The 23,072-nt window shown below is 42.0% G+C and overlaps 2 protein-coding genes across 6 annotated transcripts in view; both read right to left on the bottom strand.

Moving 5' to 3' along the window:
- GPR68 (G protein-coupled receptor 68) overlaps positions 1-8,996 on the bottom strand; it is a 29,289-nt gene extending 20,293 nt beyond the window's left edge. The window contains exons 1-5 of the mRNA XM_072865174.1: positions 8,981-8,996; positions 7,347-7,659; positions 6,945-7,050; positions 4,643-4,765; positions 729-916 (exon numbers count right to left, since the gene is read on the bottom strand). The gene's annotated coding sequence lies outside the window, so the exon portion shown is untranslated. The remainder of the gene's footprint in view (positions 1-728; positions 917-4,642; positions 4,766-6,944; positions 7,051-7,346; positions 7,660-8,980) is intronic.
- A 2,620-nt stretch (positions 8,997-11,616) lies between these two features.
- Positions 11,617-23,072, bottom strand: part of CCDC88C (coiled-coil domain containing 88C) — a 101,316-nt gene continuing 89,860 nt past the window's right edge. Inside the window, exons 25-31 of one of the 5 annotated variants that reach the window (XM_072863668.1) lie at positions 22,785-23,026; positions 18,768-18,950; positions 18,293-18,361; positions 17,434-17,502; positions 16,374-16,675; positions 15,142-15,249; positions 11,617-13,924 (exon numbers count right to left, since the gene is read on the bottom strand). In XM_072863668.1, coding sequence (XP_072719769.1) covers positions 12,923-13,924; positions 15,142-15,249; positions 16,374-16,675; positions 17,434-17,502; positions 18,293-18,361; positions 18,768-18,950; positions 22,785-23,026 — 1,975 coding nt within the window. In that variant the 3' untranslated portion in view covers positions 11,617-12,922. Of the gene's footprint in view, positions 13,925-15,141; positions 15,358-16,373; positions 16,676-17,433; positions 17,503-18,292; positions 18,362-18,767; positions 18,951-22,784; positions 23,027-23,072 lie in introns of all 5 variants that reach the window. The other 4 variants (XM_072863667.1, XM_072863671.1, XM_072863670.1 and 1 more) reach the window with 4 other exon arrangements.

The raw sequence follows: 23,072 nt of genomic DNA on the forward strand, positions 1-23,072 counted from the left end.
AACTGCGAAGGAGTCAGCCCAGCCCAGCCCTCTCCTCCCTCACCCACTCATTCATAAATGAAAAAGATGAGAGTGCCAAAAGCAGACACTAAATATGGAGATGGCAATGCACGCAGAGCGGTGTTCACACCCCTACCTACCATCACAGGCACGAATCAGCAGATAACTGCACTGTGATCACAGCAGCTGGTGCAAAGCCCAAATACTGCTTCTTACGGCTTATCTAAACACACACAGATGTTGCCTTGTGCAAGCGTATTACAAAGTATACAGAGAGTTAGTGTTGCCATTAGTATTATTTACAGCAAGTTGTTCCTAGAGCTTGCTGATATCAGACCTTCATTATGTCCAAAACCAGCAGCAGCTGATCTCTGCACAAGGAAGCATCTTCTCTGACTGTGCAAGAGCAAGGGCTGCGAGAGGGGGTTTCCTTTTCCTTCCTCTCTCACCTACACAGCAAGACAAACTGAGGCATAAACAGATCAAAGGGCTTGTCCAAGGTCATTCAGGAAGACTGTAGCAGATGTAAAAGCTGACCTCCTGCTAACTCATGCCACTACTCTTATTCCCACAAGAGTGAAAGCTGCACCATGGGATATGTATTAAAGTGTCTGTCATTTAAACTGAAATGCACTACTTTTAAAAAACCAGATAGACACGAATTACACCACTGAATCTGGAAACAAAAGCTGTTACCAGTTCAGTCTCTGAACTGGTACATAACTCACCTGATGTAGCGCTCTGCCATGCTGCTGTAGGGACCCCACTGACACTGCGCACTGAGTACAGCACCTAATGAGAGTTCCTGTCTGCTCACTGTAATGAGGCGACAGTGCTCCAAGGGCGGTCAGAGAGAGTAAGTCTGGAAATAGGAGTCTTGTGCGGGGTACTCCAAGACATGTTCTCCATTTTCAACCTGGTGGAAAGCAGAATGACATAAGCACAGAAACAAAATAGAAAAAAAAAACCACCAACAAACAGGGAGAGGATACAATGACATTTACAAAACTTGGAAATACTCCAGGAGTACCCATGGCTAACGTCAGAACCGGCATCAAAAATAACTCCTCATTCCAAACACAGGCAAAAGGCTCTTCAGGTATGACAGGCTACCAGATGGCAGAGCCCTTCCTCTGCCAGGGCCTCTGGCAGATCAGGAATCTAAAATTATCTGCAAGGTTAAGGGACCTCTCCGAGTTTCTGAGGAGGGATGCAGCAGAAAAAAAAGAAAATTCTTGAACATGGCCAGAAAAGGCTGCAAAAACACAGAACGGTCCTTTGCAGGCTGATTGTGCTGCTCAGAGGATAGCAGAGATGCAGACAGCATACCTGGCTGAACAGGCAAGGCACAGGCTCCCAGGAGCACAGCCAGAGGCTGAACACCCTGTGCAATATTAAAGAATATGAAGAGTTGGTATCAAATTTATCAAGGCTACTTGGAATGCTCCCTCCTCTGTTTTGTTTTGTTTATTTAATACTCATTTAGTATTTATTTAGTTTTTATATGTATTTTTATATACATGTATAAGAATACATATATCAAGAAAATTGCACAGATTGGGATCTTTCAGGAAGCAAAGTAAAACATTTGTTCCAGTGCCTTTTAATCCACAGTTATGTACCCTTGGATATCACAGCTCTTTTATTAGATTTAAAGAATTTATAAAAGATGATATTAAGAAAATGAAGTGCAGTTACTTCCGCAGTAATATGTGCACTACTCTTCAACAAGGTGCAACAGGGCATTATACTGGACTACATGCCTTCCCTGAGAGCCTGCCAGGGGCAGAGATCACTTTGGTATCCAGATCTCATTGGGAGCTGCAGGGAAAGCATTTTCACCTCCCGCAGGGTCCAGGCTGTTCCCAGATGGGGAACAAGTCCTGAGAAGCCCCACAGACAGTGGTTACCCCTTTGGGTGCCAGAGAAAGCAAAGACACCAGTGGAATTAACATTGTGTGCAGTATCTCTTTCCTAGTGCCCACCTTGGCTGCAATTCTCTGTCGTGCTGAACTGCAAACGTGCTCAAAGATGTCTTAGACAAATGTTAGATACAGGGGACCAGAATATCCAGAAAGCAGAGCCAAAGCCTTAGTCATCAGACACAATACATGTCTATCAGTGTGCTAAAAAGGCAGCACTTGACCAGCGCAGCTGGTAAATCAGCCCTTGCAAGTGGAGCAGAAACAGTAACTTCCACAAACCTTCTTTTCAAAAAATTACAGAGCAAAATAAACTCCAGAAAAATCCTGGTTTGCTCTTCTTTCATCCAGCCATTCTATTTTGCTTGTCTCGGCATGCAGATGCTGTAAAGCAGGTCACTAAAATAAAGGGATTTGGTGGCTTGGGTGACCCCACCTTCGTCCAAAGGGGTAGAACAGTATGTGTTGCAGACCACAGCCTCCATCACACACACCCAGCAACTGCATGTTGGGGTGTATTTAAAACTCGAAAAATGAAAAGAAATGACAGTTTTTGTAGCCTTTTATCTCCATGAATTATACAGCAGCTATTAAAGCTGACAAATAGCTATTATCTGGTGCAAGTGGCAATTCTTGCTTTTCGCTCACTTTGGTCAAATCATTTTAATGTGTGTGATGATTAAGTAACTCCACTGAATTGAATAGCTCCTGGCTTGCATGTGTCACAACCAGAAGCAGCAAGCTTCAAAAAGAATGGAGCTAAACTGGTGCTATAAATGTCACAGATGCCACAGAAATGCAGCAGGAAGGAGGTCATCTAGACCGTCTCCTTAGTCTGAGGCCCAATAAGGAAAGCTAGACTACCTCCTCCAGACCTTTAGCTTCTTCTCTTAAATTGCCTTTGAGGAAGATTCTGCCTCTCCTCTGGCAATGTCTCCCTCCCCTGGCTAGGCTTATTCTTAGAAAGCTTGCACTAATATAAAAATCTTAATCTTCCGTGTTTTTAATTAATTTTATTTATTCTTGTCCTTCTGTGAATGGACATGAAAAAACAGTCTGTTGCTACCTTTTTCCATGTTAATAATTTAAATGTCTGAGGATTTATTATGCTGCCTCTCTCAGACTTTTTTGTAGACTAAACAACCCCAATTTTTAATTCATCTTCACAGACCGTGTTTTCCAGACCTCTGCTCACTCACATTGGTCTCATTTTCAGTCATCAGCATCCCTCTCTAAGCATATTCCAGCAGAGGTCATTTCTGGCAGTGTTGGCTCCATTTACTTCCAACTACCTGATCTATGCTTTACCTTTAAGGGTTAACTTTCCTATGGAAGCTTGATTTAAAGCCTTTCAAGCACCTATTTTTGTGAGGTTAAGAGGAAAATAAATAACTTCTCTCTGTCTTTTGCAGTGATAATCCACATGCACATTCCCATTTTGTGTAGCTGAGAAACAAGGACTTGCTACTGCTCTTCCTTCTGTCCTGGTACCATCTCTAGATCCCTTGCAGGTCCAGCTCTTACACTGCACTGAGGGGTGGCTATGCAATGCAAGGCTTCACTTGTTTCAGCTGCCAGTGCAAGAGGAAACACCGCTGCAGATTTCACTGCAGCCCAGGCATCTTGCTTTATGTATGTGTCCTCCTCCTATTTTCTCTTGCTTCTGTTCTTGTCCCAGTCTGCACTGTGTCATGTGTTATTTTTAACCTTTTCCACAGGTCTCAGTTTTCACTCTGCAGGGCACATGCGCAATCCCTAGATCTGCACTCCAGGTGCTTTGGAAAGATGCATGGACCAATGCCCTAGAATTTATGCCCAGAACGTGCCCCAAGTGGTGAGCTTGGCTTCAAGAGTTCCCAGTGGAAAATGCTGTTGCCTAACACACATCCCACAAATAAGCTCAATCACCTATGCCACCCCTCTACCTCCAGAAGAAACTTCAGGTCTCTCCCCTTGCAACTGTGCTGGCAGCTGTCAGGGAAGACCCGCTCTCCTCCCTCTCAGTGTCTGACTTCATGGGCTTTCCCAGCTTCCCTTCAGAGCCTGCAGGGCTCCCATTCCCCCAGACTCAGCACAAGACCTACAGCTCAGCTCTGTCTTCCAAGCCAACAGAAAAGCATCAAGCTCGTATCCCCAAGGAACAAAAGAAAGGAGAGGGGCCAAAGTGCTCTCTAAGCAGAGCACCACGGGCAACAGTGCTCTGCCAGCAGCATGACAGGGCTTTGACAAAGCCATCACCAATGAAAAGCACTGTCTTGGAGAAATGCCACTGATACCATGACAATATGCGAGGCCTGTGGCTGGGGTCACCTGCAAGCAGCACCCTGATTAATCCTCCTGAAGCCTCTCACATGTGATGCTGATTATTTGGGAGCTTCCATTCTTCAGATGGTGAATATCTGAAGATGTACCAAATCCTTAACTATTTTAAAGACTTCCATTTCTGCTAGTAATGTCTGTTGACCAGACTTTTATCCCATTCACCGTCATGCCCCACAGATGAAGACACAGAGTCAGGACATACACAGGACCCCTTTCGCAAACTCCACTGCCAGTGAGCAGCACCTTTCAGCTGACTTGGTGGGTTAGTGCCTCAGCTCTATCTCACATTGGCTAGCACAACCCTGGCTGGGTATCAGCCAGGCTCTGCAGGGCTAGAAACGCAATCTGGGGCCAGGTAATTTAGCTTGGGGTACTGATGCTTTCATAATTCAACTTACCTTATCCCTTTCCAGGGATTCTCCTTGTGAGAGCATCCTTCAGCAGCTATAAACTCTCTCCTGGCTCAGAGGTTACTAAACTGGCTCTCAATTGGCACCTTCAGCAGCTACTTTTTCATTTGCCTGATTACATGAGAAGAAAACAAGCACATGTTCATATAGGACAGGGCGGGAGACTGAAGGGAATTCAGGATCTGCCAAACGGGACTCTGTTACCATTGATATGGCTGGTTAAATAAACAAGAAAAAGTATCTGTGTTCACAGGAGCTGCATGTGAGTAATAGGACTGGGCTTCAGGAATTCAAGTTTTTTTCAGTTAAAGAAGCCAAAATAAGCAAGGAAGGAAATTCTAAAACAATGAAAATTATGTGGAAACTCATATTGTTAAAAATACTTAAGACTAATAGAAACAATATTGCCTCAATATGCAAAAAGTAATATGGAACTTCTTAAATGCATCTATCATCCTATTAGTATTTTTAAGAGCTAACAAATTCTCACAGAACTTTAACCATCAAAGATATCTGCTGGTCCTAAAATGTATAACAAACAAGCTTAGAAATTGTTATAAGATCTTGCATTAACATCCTGCTACAGATAGGAGAATTCTGTATTCATTGTGATGAATAAATGTTTGAAAGACATCTCAATAACTAATAGGTAGATTTTAAAATTTGAAAACAAGGCTGGCTCTAGACTTCATGCAAACATGCATCTTCTGCACCACAAATACTCGCAGTGATCTACAGTACATGGTGTATTTCCTGTGTCAAGGCTTGGCCATCACTTGTCACGAACACAGAGCAAAACGGAGCAACACAAATGAGCTAAAGGAGGATGTGGGGAAGAGACATGATGAGAAGACAATGACCACAGTGTACGCTATGGAGGGATGTCGGGGAGGAAAGGCACGTTGAACTGATGGCACCGGTGTATTTGGGCAAAGCGTTTGAGCAGGATGAGACAAGGGAGGGTGGGGAATGTTTGAGACAACAGTGGATGAAGAGCTAAGGAAGCATCAGAAAGCACCGAGAACAGATACTGAGACTACCAACAGGAACTACAAACTGACCTCAAGACTTGAGAATGTGACTGTGCAACAGAGAGTCTGGCAAGGGCAGAGAGGTACAGAGATGACAACAGCAGGAAGAAATGGCAAAAAGGTAAGAGCTGGCTGACAGATGACTAAAACCGTTAGCAATGGAAGCGGGCATGGAAAGATTAGAGAAAGCTGGAACTAGATCTGGAGGGAAACAGGGTACAAAAAGTAGACTTAAGGGTAGGAAATAGTTAAAGATAACCCTCTGGGTTGAAGAACAGAAAGCTCTAGTGCTGGAGAGGAGAAGTCATGAAGGAAGGAAAGTTGCTGGAGACAAGGTGGGCTTGGCCAGACTGTGGTAGCTGGTTGCACCATCTGAGCTGTAGGACAGGATTTAGCAAGAAGGGTCCTTTGTTTGCACATTTCTTGCAAAGAGTTTTCTGCTAACACACCATGTGGTTGTTCTTGGAAGAGGTGGTTTTAAGGGCATACCAAAACATTAAAAATATACTGTTCCCCACCAAACACACATTACCCACCTCCTTTAAGCCTCAGCTACGCAGGAAGAAGATACTGCTATGTGGAAACATAAGAGAAAGTAGCAACAGCAGAGAAATCCTTGTGTCAATGAAGGTACCAAAGCTGCATTCTGGAGTGCGCATACTGGTGCCCTCATCAGATGCCAATTTAAACCTTTTGCACCCTACCTGATCTAAAACTAGTCTACATGGAGGAGGAACAACTTTACCAGATAGCTGGGAGGTCTAATGGAAATGGAGTACATAAGCTGTATAGTCCTTCTGCTTACACAATGCTGTTAATACAGCTCTCTGAGGTGTTCTATCCCTTTGTCTCATTTACTTATGGACCAAAAAAGCTGTGAGCAAGCTCAAGAGGCTAAGGAAATTGAAGGTTACCAGCCTTAGCTTAATTTTAGTTAAATCCCAGCTAAATCGATACAAGGTCTGTCCCATGCAGCTTGTGCCTGCCTGTTTTCTCCATTTACCTTTTCATAGAATCAGAACGTCTTGGGTTGGAAGGGACCCATAAGGATCATTGAGTCCAACTCCTTGCAGGACTACGTAACACTAAACCATATGATGAAGAGCATCGTCCAGATGCTTCTTGAACTCTGACAGGCTTTTGCACTGCTATGAGCAAGCAATCCTTGTTCAGAGGATTGCAGTTCTAGAAAAAGTTCCCAAGATTTTCATGTCACAGTCATTTCCCTGATTCTCAGTATTTCTTCTGCTTTCACTCACAAATAGCAAAAAAGATCCTCCAGGAGCACTCTCAATCTGATTGGGAGTTTTCCATCTCTGTAGAAGGCTGAGATGCTGCAGCTGAACCAGCAAGTAACCAGCGTCTCTGAAACACACACATCTGTAGATTAGGTATTTTATGGGCTCACAGCACACACACATGCAAATTCCAAGTTTTGGATAACTAGAGAAAAAAAATCCTCTGCAAAGGTGCAGGGAAGCATTTTCCATGGGTTTAACAAGAATGGGATAATTTTGCTCAGAGATATTTAAAGCAACAAGGGAACATAGACTTCCACATCCCATAATCTTCAAAATACCCTGCCGAATGGTAAAACAATCAGACTAGAAGCACTACAAAATGCTCACTTCAGTCCTTCACAGACATACTTTCCCACTTACTTCTTGCAGAAAACTCCCTCTTCCCTCCAATGCAAGTCTCTAGAGATGCCTCAGCAGTCCACTGGAGAGCTGTGTTTCTCCAGCTGGAATATCGTTCTCAAACTCCCATGTTCTTCCTTAGCAGTGTGTTCCCAAACACAAACTGTGCTTTACTTGCCATTAATGTCTCACACTTCCAGAGCATGCCAACTACTGAAAAAGTGAGTGAGGTGATCTTTGACTTGCAAATTTCAAGGATTTTCACATGGAGAAGGTGCCCACTGTTCCTAGTGCGGTAGCCCAGCTCCATCCTGAATCCGAAGGCAGCCAGCACCTGATGTTGGAGAGGAGGAGGAGCCTCTTATATTTTACCTGATGATGTTTTCTTGAAGCAGAGACTGTTTAGCTCTCCCATAAACTATCTCATACCATAAACCAAAAGCATTAAAACACTATATTATATTAATCTATTTGATTCCATAAAGCGCAATGAGTCTCACCAATAGCTTCATTTTTCCCTTGCTAAGCACTCTCTCCTTCAGCATGACTTTCAGATCACACCATAGGGTACCACTCACTGAAGAGGGAGCTGGGCTCCTTCTGTTTCCCCTTTGTGCAACACATGCTTTTCACAGGCTAATGCCAACACTTAGATCTATTGATCTTCCTCATTCTGGTCTGCAACACACACATTACGTACTTCGGCATAGCCTCACCATCAGAGCTACGTAATCCTCATTTATAATAACCTTTGGTTAAAAACATACAAGTATTTTAACCAGAGCTGATCAGAACAGCATCTGGGAATTATAAAGAGCTGACATTAGTTTCCATGGAATTCTCTGTTTTGGTTTGGCCATGTTTTAGGTTCCTAGTTTCTGTGGAATAACCACATTTTCATTGCCCTGTTCTCAGTAAAACCCCATTTCGCTCCCCCACCACTACCTCCCCAAAAAACCGCAACAATGAACTGTCCCTTCCATGGCTTCAGCAGGGGTAAGCACAGGTAGTCTGCCACTGGGTTGCCCACTCATCCATGTTACTCTTTAATGGGATTCTTCACAATCCTCCAAATCTGAACTAACGTCAACTTTGTGTCACACTTCATCAACTCACATTTCACTGTCTTTAGGACCCAAGTTAGCCTTTTAAGGACTTTCCCATTTGAGAAGCTTTTAAACAGCAGCTCAGTTGTCTACTGTTCTCTTAATACATTTGAAGAAATCCTTGTGACTGAAAAAACACCATTTAGTTCTGAAAAAACTTGCCATAGCTTCTTCCAGTCACCTTAAACTCCTGCCAGCACTCTCTTAAATCATAATTTTTTTCACCAATTTCCAGCTGATGCCATTCTCTCTTAGTTCTTATGGCAGCCTCTAGTACCAGCTTTCAAGATAGACCTTCACAGCCCAGTCTATTTCTCCAGTCTAGCAACCCTTCATAACAATAACTTCATTCATTATTTTTACTAACTGAGCTATTTCACTCTGCACTATTAGGTCAGGTTAATTCTGCCTGGTACTGGCAATTTGTAAAAACATTCCCAAGCTTTCCACCTGCCCTTGAACATCTCCAGTGCTGCCAGGATCCAATACTCCATGACTCTGATGGGCAGAGAAGCAATTGTTAGGATAAAATTTTTTGGTGAAGCTTACCACAACTGATTTTTTTTTTCCTTTCATCTAAAAATGAAAAACCACAATTCAAATGCTCTCAACACAGCTGGGTTCCTGTTTAACAAAAAAAAAAAAAAGTGTTAATCTCTTTACATCCATTTAACATCCAGGTTGTAGTCATTTCACATGAACTAAGAATTTCAAGAGCATTTCTTCCATGTTCTGTCTTAAAGTCATTTACCTTTGGCTGAACTTCTAATATGCCCCCAAACATCTGGACGATCAGAAATAACTTCTAACCACACGGTGTTCCTTGATGTGTCATTTTTCTAAGCTAAGTACTAGACATTTTTACAATGCACTTCAACTTGGAACTTCCCTCATCACAGAAAAAAGTAAATTCTATTTTTTAATTATTCTTCTGGAGCTTTTATGTTCTGAACTCAATTAACTGAAATCAGAAAAGGCCTGTTCACTTCACAATCAGCTCTCAAGTTTGAGGAACAGCTGAAGAATATCTAATGGAAAAAAGGTTTCCACGACAAGGTGTCTCTGTAAAGGACCTGGGCTTCAGATTTCTTGGTAAGGAGATACTCTGTCACTGCAGAGCACGCAACTCCCTAGAAGCAATTTCCACAGCAGCCATTTCTTTTACTTCAAGCAAATACTATTGTCATGCAGCGTGTGCAATTTTAAGCAAAATTTGTTTCCTCACATTAAACAGCTTCACTGACTTCAGAGTTTGAGCATGCTGCAGGGAGTGGGTGTTGCCAAAGACACAGCCCCGTGGCTTTCTCAGAAACCCATCAGCTACTTAGCTGCCTCCTTGGGATGGGATCGCCTTCAAAAATCTGTCCTTTAATAGAAAATATGACCTAGAGAATTAATGAGCCATGTATATAAACTGAGGTACTCCATTATTGAACATTACTTGAAGCATTATGTCCAGAACCATTTACAGCATTATTTAGCACACGTAATTAGCAATCCTCAGAGAGCACGTGCTTCCCCCCGTGTCAGGAAATCTCAGCATCCTACGGCCCTTTGCCACACAGAGCTGAGAAAAGCCCGCGTGCTGAAGCCTAGGGCTCCTGCACAGGGAGCCCTTTGCCTTTGCCCCGGGGCTCAACACGTACTGGTGCGTGGCTGCAGGCGGCGGCTCGCCAGCCTGCTGCTGGCACTCCCAACGGCCAGGCCCAGCTGCCTGCCCACGCACGGCGGGTCTCGGTAGCCTTTGAAGTTGTGCAAATCGAAACAGCCGCTATTTCATCGCAGTTCCCCTTTTCTTCTTGGAAGGAATCGAGAAGCCTGAAATGGTCTGGCAGCTCTGCCCCCTCCACTTCTCCCTCACAGAAAAACCTCTCCCGGCAGCTCCCGACACCTCACGCAAGCCGGCGCCTCACAGCAGCTCTACCTGCCCAGCTCCACTGGCACAAAGGTGGGAGGATTTGCTGATTACTCTCTCTCTAAACACAATTGACTTCTCTCCCATGTTAACTTTGACACACAGAAACATCCATTTATCTTACCAATGACTGCTCGGGGCACCCCAGAAAGGCAAAGAGTCGCAGCATCTTAGCTAGAGGCAGACCTTGTTTTCCCTCCCACCCCATTTCTTACCTGATGGTGGCTCTTACCTGGGAGCCACCACGTCTATCAAAGAGTTGAAAACAATTAATGAATTGAGCAGACTGCAAAATGACTGCACCTGCCATAGCAGGACAGGCACCTATACCAAAAATTTCCTTAATGTTCTCAGGAAGGCCCAAGCACCACAGCATCATGTGCTTCAACAGTTGTTCCATGTTGTAACGTCTGTATTTAAAATTATCCCATACTTGAAAGGTACTATGTAAGTATTAAGTACATTTTTATTCAAACCCACTAGAACTGAGAAAGTAAATTATTGTAAATAACTCAGAAAATTACAACTAAGGTGTGACTGAGCAGGTATTTAGAACAAAAGCAGATCTACAGTAACTGACAACTCGCAGATCAATTCCTCAGCAGTCCAGCCTGCAGGGCAATCGAGCACATGCCTCCGAAATGGGGCTGAAACAAGGGAGAAACACCAGTCTTTCACTGTTAGTGATCTGGCCAAGAATCAATGTTGAGGGGGAATTTCTGGAAGAATAATTTCAGTTTACCAAAAACACTCAGTATGTTCTAAAATTGCTGTATAGCACATAATTTTAAAATTGTTGCAAAACTATGGTTTGCAATTAAAATAGCAGAGAAGGCAGAAAGTTCCTTTTGCCATTCTCTGCATGTTCAAAGATGAGTAATTTCTCACTTTTGTAAGGCATCCTGAGAGTTAAGCACAGAACAGATTGTACAAAATGCAAGTTTGGTCAAAGTTGACAGCATGCTTGGCACAGTCTGAAGTGGTCAGAGAAGCATAAAAATCTAATGGTCTGATACTACAGTGACCTGGAAGTCACTTAATTTGCATGATCAATCCTACTGAAGTCTTCAGTAAGAAGGTTACAAACAAACAAAGATTTCTGATGTGTCTTTTGTGGCAACATTATAAAAACAAACGCAACTCTGCCACACAGAGATGCCAATTAACACTGAGGCTTACACAAAGCTATTGCAAACAGATCTCCATCCAGCACCATGAATTGGGGTTTGTTTTTTTTTTTTCCCAAGGAAAAAAAAAAGTACAACATCTATCTATTTTATTTTAATCTTTATTATAAACAATTTTGTAGTTTCCAGAATGGGATTACTACATACTAGATAACAAAAACATCCTCAGCTGAATCAGTTTTAGCTTTTACTAGATTAAATCAGAACAAGTTGTTGGGTTTTTTTAAGGATTTAGTCTATTGCAAGAAAAACAGCTTTACAAACATGAAATAGAATTAAAGATATGCTTTTGATCATATATACATAAGCAGCTGATGACACCCCGGACAGAAACATACAAGGAACTTCTTTGCGCATAAATAGATTTTTAAAAGTATATTTCTTTCACATGTATACAAAAAATTATTTTGCTTTCTATACCGAGCAAAGTTCTTGGAGACAAACAAGGATTTCTAAGAGACAAAATCCCACATATTGCTTAGGATGTGGGCTGTCATGCACACAAGGATGTAATAATACAATTTACACAGCATTCCTATACAATACTTGAGCTTCTTATATACATACTTACAAGACACTTCTGTACATGAGATGCCACCTTTGCAATTGAAATGGCATCTACCCTGAAAGGCTGCATTAGTTCCAGTGTTTGTATAAAAGATAAAACAAGTTTCAAAAGGCAGCACCACTTGGCTTGCAGAGTCAAGGATCCACTGAGCTGCAGCTATAGTGAAGGCAATGGGGTAATTACACTGGCCACTCTGTGTTTACAACAGTGCCAGCAGGGAAGGTGAAGATGTGACCCTTGAAGTCTACATGTTACCTCTATAAAATGTGGCTGTGGCAAGAACAATTGATTTTAACAGATCCATGGCTAAAGCCACACACTTGCGCTCTTCAGCTTTCTCTTAAGTTACATAAGCCAAGTGTCTGGTTCTGTCTTTGGGGGAGAAGTTTGGCTTTTACATGACCTTTTCAGTATGGTTAGATTATTTATCAATGGTGGGCCTGGGTTCAGCACATACACATGACCTGTGAAACTCTTCTTTAATGCAGGTAGAAGGGGTGCACAGTGCAGCGATGACAGAGGACCCTGCTAAGCCTCTACTGGAGTGGGGAATGCTCAGCACCTGTGAGAATCAGGTGCCAAGCCTGCTGTGAGATTAGGTCAGGCTTCCACTTTGTTTTAGGCACAACAGTGTCAAAAGAAGGGATGGAGTTTTGCTCCTTGTTTCTCTTAATCATACTTTGTCCATCTAGAAAACAGTACCCAGAGAACATTCAGAGCAGCATGCAGGTGATGCCTCTAAGACCTGGCACACTGTCTAGACAAATGCTACCCAGATGTCAGCAATGCCAAACACACATATTACTAGCTGCATCCGTGGGTTACACACACCCATACTCATACCAAACCGTCTGCTGATCCCCCTGGGGATCTGGAGACCCAGGAGTGCTGTTGGAGCTGCTTCCTCTCATGGGCTCCTCCACAGCCCCAGTGCTGCCTTCTGGCAGCTTACCCTGGCACTTGGTAAGTAGGGCATCACCCTGGCCTTGCCTTAGGGAAATATTTCCCTCAGTGCTGCTGGAAACAGCTCTGGCAGGGGCCACCTCCCCAGTACGAGGGGCTGGCTTGGGTTTGACTTTAGAGGGAGTGTGTGATGCGGGTGAGTAGTGTTGCGCAGTGTTCACACGCTCCTGTTGCTGCATGTTCAGATTGCTGGTGGATGCAGTGGGTGAGGCAGAGAACTGATGGAAGGAGAGCGGCCTCTCATCTTTTGGTGAGGCCAGGGAAAGGCGCCTTGCATCAAGCTGCCGACAGCAGGAATCGACACCTTGCAAGGAACCTGCCACCTTTGCAGACTGTGGCCTCTCTCTCAAGGTTGCCTGGGAGCTCACTGGCACAGAAGCCCTAGCAGTCTGACTGACAGTGTCCTTGCCCCCACGCAGGTCTGCTGCTGACTTCTGAGGGCTCTCCTGCCTGTATGTCTCCGGGCCGGTGGCCCTGAGGAGGTCTGCAGAGGCTAAGCTAAATGCCCTGCTCAATGACGTACTCCTCCTGCTCGCGGTTCCAGGCTGCTGAGGCTGTGCCATCTGCCGCATCCCACTGGCAGGCTGGTGCTGTGGCATGTGAGAAAGCTTAAGGGACCCCTGGGAGTTTGCCAGAGGCTCAGGTTCGATTTGTCTGAGGTTTGGCTTCATGTAATTTCCAGGTTTAGCTGTTCTTCCTTCTTCATTGGTGATGGTCTTTACAGTTGGAGCAACAAGACTAGCGGGCACCTTAGCAGCCTCCTTTCTGGACGGCTGAACCAGCGGGTTCCCAGTAGCTGAAGGCTCATTTGCTTTCCTAAAATAATCGCTGAGCAAGTCATCTCTGTTACTGGAGGTGTCCTGGTGTGAGAAAATATGCACATGCCACATTAATGACAACACCTTTTGTTTAAATCATGCAGAGCTTTGTGTTCAGATAATCTTCCTTCCCACTTAATTCAAGCCAAGTACAACCGTAGTTTTTATATTTAAAGTGGGGAACAGAAGATATAAATGCTTACAATGGGTATAAAACCAAATCAAGGAGTAACATGCTCATCATAATTAGATCGTGACAGCCTCATTTGCCAGATTAATTGTCTTAAATTTAAAAAAATTTCATCTCACTTGGAACCTGGGCAGCAGCTCTTTTGCTTCCTTTCACATCAGTCATTGTCACTGTAACATCAATATCACATTAATGACAGCCATTGGTATCGGCAGATATCAATTATGGTCTGTCATCTTCCAGAATACAGTTCAGCTGGATAACACACTACTGTAACTTCAGGGATAGAATACCTTGGGGAGATGTGCTAGCATTACAAGAAAGTTTCATTGCTTCTCCATTGATTCCCCTCACCTCTCCCAGCCAATATACTATATATGTTAAAAGCTGCGTGTACAACAACGAAATGTACAAAAAATCATTACAAAAATGGAGAAATTATTGCTTGCCCACAATTAACCTGCAAATTTCGAGTCAGACAATTAACCTGGCAGTAAAAGGAAATATAGAATGAATATTTCATGGCAATGGTCCATGCAATCCAAAAATGGTGATGTTTGATCAGCTGCCATTGGACTATTAGTATGAAGCATGCTCAGAATAGTTAAGGGACATGCTGTCTTCACAAAAAATGTGCTGAAACAAGCTCATGGGATTTATTTCTTTACTATTCTCTAGGGAGTATGTTAAAGCTTAATGCATTCATTTCACTAGCGTTCCAAACGTTTCTTCCAGTCACAAAACTCGTTTGCTAGAAGTGAACACCATCAATGGTAACAGTGCAGCGGGAAGATTTCTATGCTCAACTAAATGTTAAAGTGTTAGGGTTATTGTTAACTTCACTTTAAACTTCTGTTACACACATAACATGACAGAATGACTAGTCCTCCAAAACCATGCATGTTTATGAACAAGCACTGGAAATACTTTATGAGCAATGAATGCAAGTGATCTGGCAGCCTTTAAAATAACAGCTAAGAGTTACAATATGCTTCTATAGGTATTAATATGCTAGCAAAAGCTGTTGTAAGTTGGGAGCTGTTGCCTTCATAGCAAGAACAACGGATACCCTGGGGATATACAGTGAAGTAGATCTCCTATTTCCCCTGCCTGTTCTGTGCCTCACGCTGTCGGGACATGAATGACTGAGGACCGATTCGAGTGACTGCGAAGGTTCCTGATGGAGGGAAGGACATAGGGAGTAGCAAGAGGGATACAGTGCATCAGCTTCTAACAGAAATTGGTGCAATGAAATCATTTCACTCTCATTTAAACTGCGCCGACGCTGAAAAGGAACAAGGATGACAGAAAGAATGAAAATGGAGACATGGTCAGGTAGTTACAGACCAGGAAAAAAAAAATTAAATTGTAAACCGCTCTCAAAGCTAAGAATTGTATTTAGGATAATGAGGGAATAGGAGGTATATTTAAATCTTGCTCTGAAAATTCAAGGACCAGAATTTACTGATGCCATAAAATGGTACGGCTATGCTGATTTCAATACTGTTATCAAGGCATTCATGAAACAGAAACATCTGTTCACTTGTGAATTGTTCTTCAAAACAGTGAATTGTTCTTAAGATATTAACATGCTCAATACTGCACCGCCTCACTACTGTACAGCATCTCTGAGCAGTAAAAGACAAATGCCATCTAGAAAACAAATATTTCATTTCTGACAAAGCACTTCAGCGTGCGGCACATTCTTGCAGTCATTGAACCAACAGAACAGTGCCAGTCAGCACACAAACACACAGTATGGTGAAAGCATCGAGAACTTCCTTCGGCAAGAAAAATATTCTCTCTCAAATGCACTGATGGTATTTTCAGATTATGAGACTGTTTTAACAACTGCGTATTTTTCACTTTAATTGAAAACTACTGTTAGGTTTCATTTCTAATTACAGATTTAGCAGCCGAAAATTACACAGAAAACTTATCAGTTCACAAATGAAAATACCTGGAGCTGAGAATTAATTATATAATACAAAACCCTGACTGCAAGTGTTTAATATTAAAAAGCCCCAGCAGTCCAATACATAGTACTTGCAGTGAATTATCTGCCTGACTTGCCATAGCTGACACACCAAAATAAATTAGTCCTGTATGAAAGTTAATCTTGCCTTAGTTGTTGGAACTGTTTCATTCATTCTGCAAGATTCAATAGTTCTCTGCAAGTTCCACACGTATGAACAAGGATCATCTTGTCTTTCCTTGTTTCCCTATGCCCTCATCCCCCTGAATCAGCTTTGAACATTTTTTTTGACATCTGAGATGGGCTGTCTAGCTCTATTTACTTACACTTGGTGGGGACAGCCTGTTGCTCTCTTCCAAGAACTCTTCCAAAGTTACCATCTCACTGCCAGGTGAGGCAGGCCGTTGCCTCCCTGCATAAGACTGGGATGGAGTACTCTTCTGAGGTATATCATAAGAGATCAAACCATTCCTGTGGGAGGAGGACTCACGCCTGCTGCTAGGGCTTAAGACGGCAGAAGCGGAGTGAAAGGGATAGGTGTCTCGGAGCAAGGCTGGTGCCTCTCTGCTTGGCACCATATCTTCACTGCTGAGGCTCTCGGTTCTACCATGGATATGATCTAAGGAACCTGAGGAGAGGCATAAATATCATTAAAGACACTGTTCTTCCCTCATTTCAGATTTCCCACTGAGGTAGTAACTTTATCATCCAGGGCCACTTCCACACAGACTAGGTGGCATTTTTGGCTTTACTTTCTTCTCCCACAGAACTCAAGGCAGTCAGAACTTTGAAAAATCAGGTCTAGTAAATGTGTTGCAGTACCTCCTTTGAGCCCTTGTGTTAAACAAGCACAGCTACTTGTCCAAAGAATAGGAATAACACAGATAGTAAGGGGGCCTCTGTGCCACTAAATCTCCCAGTCTTGGCTGTGTGTGATCTGAGAGCCAGAACCTGCCAGAGGGAAAGCAGAAAGTGGATTTTTCCACAGTGCCAGGTCTCCTGGCATCCTTCAAGGATGCACAATTTCAGCAAATCTCCAGAGCACACTGATTCCACGCACAAGCTGTGTACAAAGTAAGAAGAGCAAAGACCTGTTGTTGTAAAAGGAGTCTAGAAGTGGCCTGATACTTCCCACAATATGATGCCAGTCAGACTGAAGCAAAACTAGACTGCCTGCCTTAAAAACCACGCCTTGCCAGAATCGATCTTAGAAAAATACTTCTTGCCAGCAGTTTTGATTCCCAACGCAGCCATGTCCAGGTTGCATAATCATCACAATTTCAAAACAACAGTCTTCAAATTTAATTGGAAGAAAAACAGTATTTTGCACACAGTTTCATGGAATGTCACTTCCTGTTTGTCAGAACCCGGCTGTAAAAGCTTTACCTTTCAAATTGAGAGGTGAACTACTGCTGGAAGCGTTTCTACTGCTCTCTAAACTGTTTGGCCTGGACACTGAAAAACACAAAACAAGCATTGAACAAACAGATCTTAAGTTCCTCTGATTCTCTAAAAGACTTGGCTACAGTCTGCCTTCTGAAAATAGGACCTGTGTGACTAAGTCACTTTGAAAACATTAACAACGTAATATACACGGGATGCCAAAGTCTGGACAGAGTAGAAACCATTTTCACTTTTCAAGTGAAGTTGTTCAGGATCCATCTTGTTTTTCTCACTTATTTTTTGCACAAAGAAATATGTTCCAAGTTTTGCTTTTACAGCAACTATAAACAAAGTAATGTCAATACTGAAGAAGTTCAACAATAAGTTCTGCCTCTTTCTCAGTTTGTGGAAGGAGCTGGTAACCAGCCTGCAAATTAAGTCTTCCACAAATCTCTGAGCAGGCAGTGCTGCTGCTGCACCAGTGTTCCCACCGTGCATCCACACTCTCCACCCCGAATTTTTTTTATTGCTGATTCACTCCCTTAAGGAAGGAATTGAACACTGTCCAGAAAAATCACCAACAAATTTGTAAGACATGCATTAAAGGGTCTGTTGCTGGGGCAAGGCAACTTGTCTCAATGTCGGCACTGTTTTTGACAATTTATTTTGGGAAAGCATCCATTAAAAGCTTCTCAATAGAAAAATAGAAGTAATATACCCACATTCCCAAAATGGCATTGTGTTACTACATCTCACTCTATCATGTTAATTTAACTAAAATGCATGAGGTCAGTTCACGTGGATGCAATGTAACAAGTCTTAATGTAAAGGTTTAAAGCCCTTGTATATGCTACAAACTTACCGTGCTGTCTGGTGCTTGCAAACTCCACCTCAGAGGACTGTTCACATATATTATCTTCTGAATTATAGCCTGAAAAGAACACAAAACTTAAAAGGCAATATTAAACACAGTAAGGTTAATCCTTCAGGTCAGTCTCCAATGTATTCTAGCAGTGTAGAAGACTGAGGTGATCAAGAGCATTTTATAAAGCCAACATTGGAAACACAGCCATCTTCTAACCACTGTTGTGAACCACTGGGCAGGGAACCACAGGAGAAGTGATATCCAAATGTGGTCCGTCAAGTTGATGACGTTACAAGAGTAAGGAAACCCTCTATCTGATCAATTAACCCATTAAGCAGATAAAGTAGGAGTGAAAATACTAGCGCTCTGTTTTTGTACTTGAATGCCACTAGAAGCCTTGTTTCACTCAAGCAGGAACTACGAAGTAGCCTGATATACCAGTAACAGCTGGTATATCAAATGCACCGCACACCTTTTGGTCTGCTCTGGAGCCTGGAGATGGGGGTGGAAGTGTGCAGATGAATAGCTGAGGTCGAGTAAGTCCTGGTACCCAGCTCCACACAGCAGTGTTTTGTCACAGAGTCTACCGAGATTTCAACATTATCATTGCTGCCTCCGTGATGGGAATTCCTCTTTTGCTTTAGGTCCATTAGCACTGAAGGGGAGAGAGGTAAATATGAGGCCATGAAAAATAGCATTAGGAGATTTGTATTTATCTGCCCATACAAACATGACAAGCAGGCACAAAGAAACTGCACAACAGAGGCGCTAGTTTTGCAAGCTTTTCCATGAACAGTTCAGTATTGGATAGGAAATTTCTACCACCAGTTTTTCAATCATGTGTGCTCTCTGTAAAGCGTGGGAGTGACAAGGGCTGCTTAGTGCCAGTGGGAGGGTTGATATACATGCAACAATTACCGTGAAAGGAGGAAGAAAAGGAGCAAAGACATGAGTGCAGAAAAGGTAAGTGAGGTGTGAAATTCCCATAACATTATTCCTTGCAGGTACATTTTATAAGCACTTACTTCAGTAATAAAATAGAACAAGGTAAGAGTGACAGAAGTCACACTCTTATGCAAAGAGAAATAATGCTGATTCGGAAATTATCTAGCATGATCCGCGCACTAAGATAATTGCTTTCAGGTTTAGATGTTTGCTGTGGTAAGAGCTCAGTCTCTACAAGGTTAAAACTCTGCTGCTCTTACGATGCTCTGGTGCAACGATTTTTAAGTGGAATTCCTGGGATCTTCGCATGATAACAACAAAAACTACCTGCTAGAACATTATTTAGATTCAGAAGGCTGAAGACATCTTTCCTAGTGATGAGGTAGGTTAATTCATTTCTTGTAATGTGAATGTAATGCTTTAAGGCACACAAACCAGAACAAAATGTAAAGAATTTACTATAGGAAACACCCTTAATGAGATGCAAAATTCTGGTTTTCTATATATTTTTATAGAGTACTTGCTTAACTAATAGTCACTAAATGCTGAAAACACAGCAGCGTGCAGTGGTCAAAATAAACAACTTGCAGAGACAACGGACAGACAGTTAGTTCAAAGCACAGAGCAGCAGCAAAGCTGTATTAGAGAAATGGACTGAGTCACTGTCATCTTAGATGACTCCTGGAAGCTGACTTCAGAAACAACGTTTACTCCCACGGTCTGCGTAGGCTCCATAGCACAGGGTTGGCACTTTCTCTCAGAACTGAAGTTTATGGCACACCTGTAGGGGCAATTACTGGCTACAGCTTGCCATGCAAATCTGTATTTCTAATTGACTTTGTAGATGCACTTAACACCTTCCATAGATACCAGAATTATTAATTGCCCTGGAGACAAACGTTCTCTACAAATCCCAAAATGGGCAGCAACAGGCTCCTGTGCCAGTGTCCTTGGTTGTGCCACACAGGGACTGCTTCTCAGAGTGAGAAAGGAGATGAGATCTTTTGGCCTCTCTGCTGAGCTCCCCATAGCATATTGCCTGTGGTGCATACGTTTCTCCACAGAGTGAGGACTGGACCCACACATGCATTTCAGAAGCCACCAGGTCATGACTACCAGGCAATAAGAATTGGGGGCCAGAAACTGAAACTTCAGCTCAATTCAAGATGCATTTTCATCGCTGGAAGTGTAAAACCTTGCTAAACAGCAGGTTTGAATACAAATGTCAAGACACTTTGCAGAGAATAATTTTCCCAGCAGCTTCCACTCTATATTCAAAGCTAGACTATTTAAAAGCAGACAAAGAGGTTAAAAAAACCTGCCATTTTTAGCATTTAGTGGCACAGAATATTGGAAAAATCTCCAGGATTTAAGACTGATTATATATTAGAGATTTGTATTTTAGTAGGACTACAGCATTGTAGAAAGCATAGCAACAGCAAATCAGTTCAACACTTTAACTGGACATGATGCAGGTATGTGATTGCAAGAAAATATTAAAGCGCATAGCAACTTCACTTACTTATAACATGCACCACAGCCAATATACATACGCAAACCGTATGCCATGAGGTCCCCTAAAAATGTGCTGCATTGAAGAAATGATCCACAGTGTGCAATAGTGATTCATCTTCTACAGGAAAACTTAAGTCCATGTTCACTAATCTGTGCTTGTATTTAGAGTATTGTAAAGACATGCTGCGTGTCTCTATCAAGGTGTGTGTTCTTTTAAGGCACGTGGGATTTTTTTGTTTGTTTAAAAATATTTGTCAGAAATAAATGAAGATAAATGCTAAAGAGAAGGTGTTAGAAATCTCCCAATTCCGGGAAAGAAAGAGGTTCATTAGGAGAGGATGGGATGTCGGAAGAAGACCAGAACCGGAGCCGATTAGAGAGAGACTGATGATTCGATGGAGACTTAGGAGACTTTTCTTTATCCTTGATTTTCCTTCTCATAAAGGCAATCTTTTTGCGCTGCGCAGCTAAATTGTTATCACCCAGGTATCCCAAAAAGAAGAAGAAAAAAAAGTAAAAAAACCCTTGTAAATAAAACTTAAAGTGTCTTAAAACAGATTAAAGACTACACAACCAGTAAAAAAGAAAAAGGCTAAACAAAGACTAACACATATATTTGGAGGACTGATTAATGCACAGTTAATCTGACTTAGATTAACGCATCAATTAACACATATACATATGATATAAGCAAGTCCATTACAAAATTACTGTTAGATCACCCAAAATGTTTTCACTTAATAAAGTAAAATCATTTTACTTAATCAAGTAAAATCAAATAGGTGTGCATATTACTTGGTGACAATACACTCAAATTTCCTAGATGTCTTCTAGGCTTTAATACTGATGCTCGTCATCTCAACATAAGCATGTTTCATATAACATCAAGAAGAATGAAGCCCCAGAGACTTTCTGTTATCTTTGGCACTCCATGAGGGCCTTGTTCTGTGGAAACCCAAGCCCAAATTCCGAGGTTGAACTTTGGATGCATGTTAAACACTTAACATCTCCTGGAATCACATGGATGATCTAAGACATGCATTTTTATTTTAAGTGAATCAAAGACCTCGAAGAATTAGAATGGAGAAGGGGAAATATAAAACCCAATCAAAACAAAAACTTCAGCCAGACAGACACTTGCAGTAGTTTATAATAACTGTTCTACCCTCCTCAGCCGCTCCCCTTCTGTTTCCCACACTCCCCGGTGGGAAGACAGGAATTATTATCTAAGGATTAATTTCAAAACTGCTTCTTGAAAAGTATTCCTGGAGGACAATGATCTATATATAGAAGCTGACAGATGTGATCTCAATAGAATAAGCAAATCTTGGGATATATATTACCTTTAATAAAGATCACAGAGTATTTATTTTGAGAAGGTTTCTTTTAAATTTCACATAATTAGGAACACCTGATTGACTGTATGAACTAACTAAACAGAAAAAGAAATCATTCCATCTTCCTTACATTCGCCTTAAGAGTGTTCAAAAAAATAACCTCATTTTACATTATGAAATTCTTAGTTTGATTCAAAGTCAAAACACGGTATCATCCTCCAAAATAACTAAATTACAATAAATTAGCATTTTCTATGTTATTTCTTTTGCATGTGCGCCATCTCCTGGCAGTGGCTGTAAAACCAGCTATTATCCATTTGAAGAATACTTGCTAATGAACCATAATATTGTATGGTCCAACTTTAAACTGCTTTGTTGCAAAACCCCAGTAAATGAAGTATTTCCACCAACTTATTCAGTAACATGCAATACATCCAGGCAAACCCAGAAACTATATACAAAAGCTGAAGGGAGAAGTAGATAAAAGGAACAAACCAAACTAAAACCAAAACAAAACCCCCTGCACCTTTTAGTTTAGGGGTTTTTTTTCTTACTACAACTTTTAGTTTACTAAAAAAAGGGATATAAAACATAATGTGATGGAGTATTAACATATCGTATATATTAAATCCTTTTAAAATCTTTTCAAAAAATACTGTTCAGCGCATGAATTTAGGCTGGGCATTCCTTACCTTTGTTTGAAGAACCCCCAGGGTTCTCTCTCTCTTCCACAGAGTTTGACCCTTGAGAGGTATTATCCTGAATCTCTTGTTGATGTTTCAGTTTTTGGGAGGCAGATGGAGAGTTTACTGTCTCTGGGGATTCAGAATGCCATGGAGGGCTTTCTACTGCTGTTTTCAACCGCTCCCTTGTAGTCTCCTTCTTTGGCTTCATTAGTTTGACTAAGGCTCTGGCTCCAATCCAGTGGTTTTTCCTGATAAAGCAGGTTTTGTGAATGGGATTCATAAAACACTACAAGA

The sequence above is a fragment of the Ciconia boyciana genome, chromosome 6, assembly GCF_034638445.1.
Source record: "Ciconia boyciana chromosome 6, ASM3463844v1, whole genome shotgun sequence".
Taxonomy (NCBI): Eukaryota; Metazoa; Chordata; class Aves; order Ciconiiformes; family Ciconiidae; genus Ciconia; species Ciconia boyciana.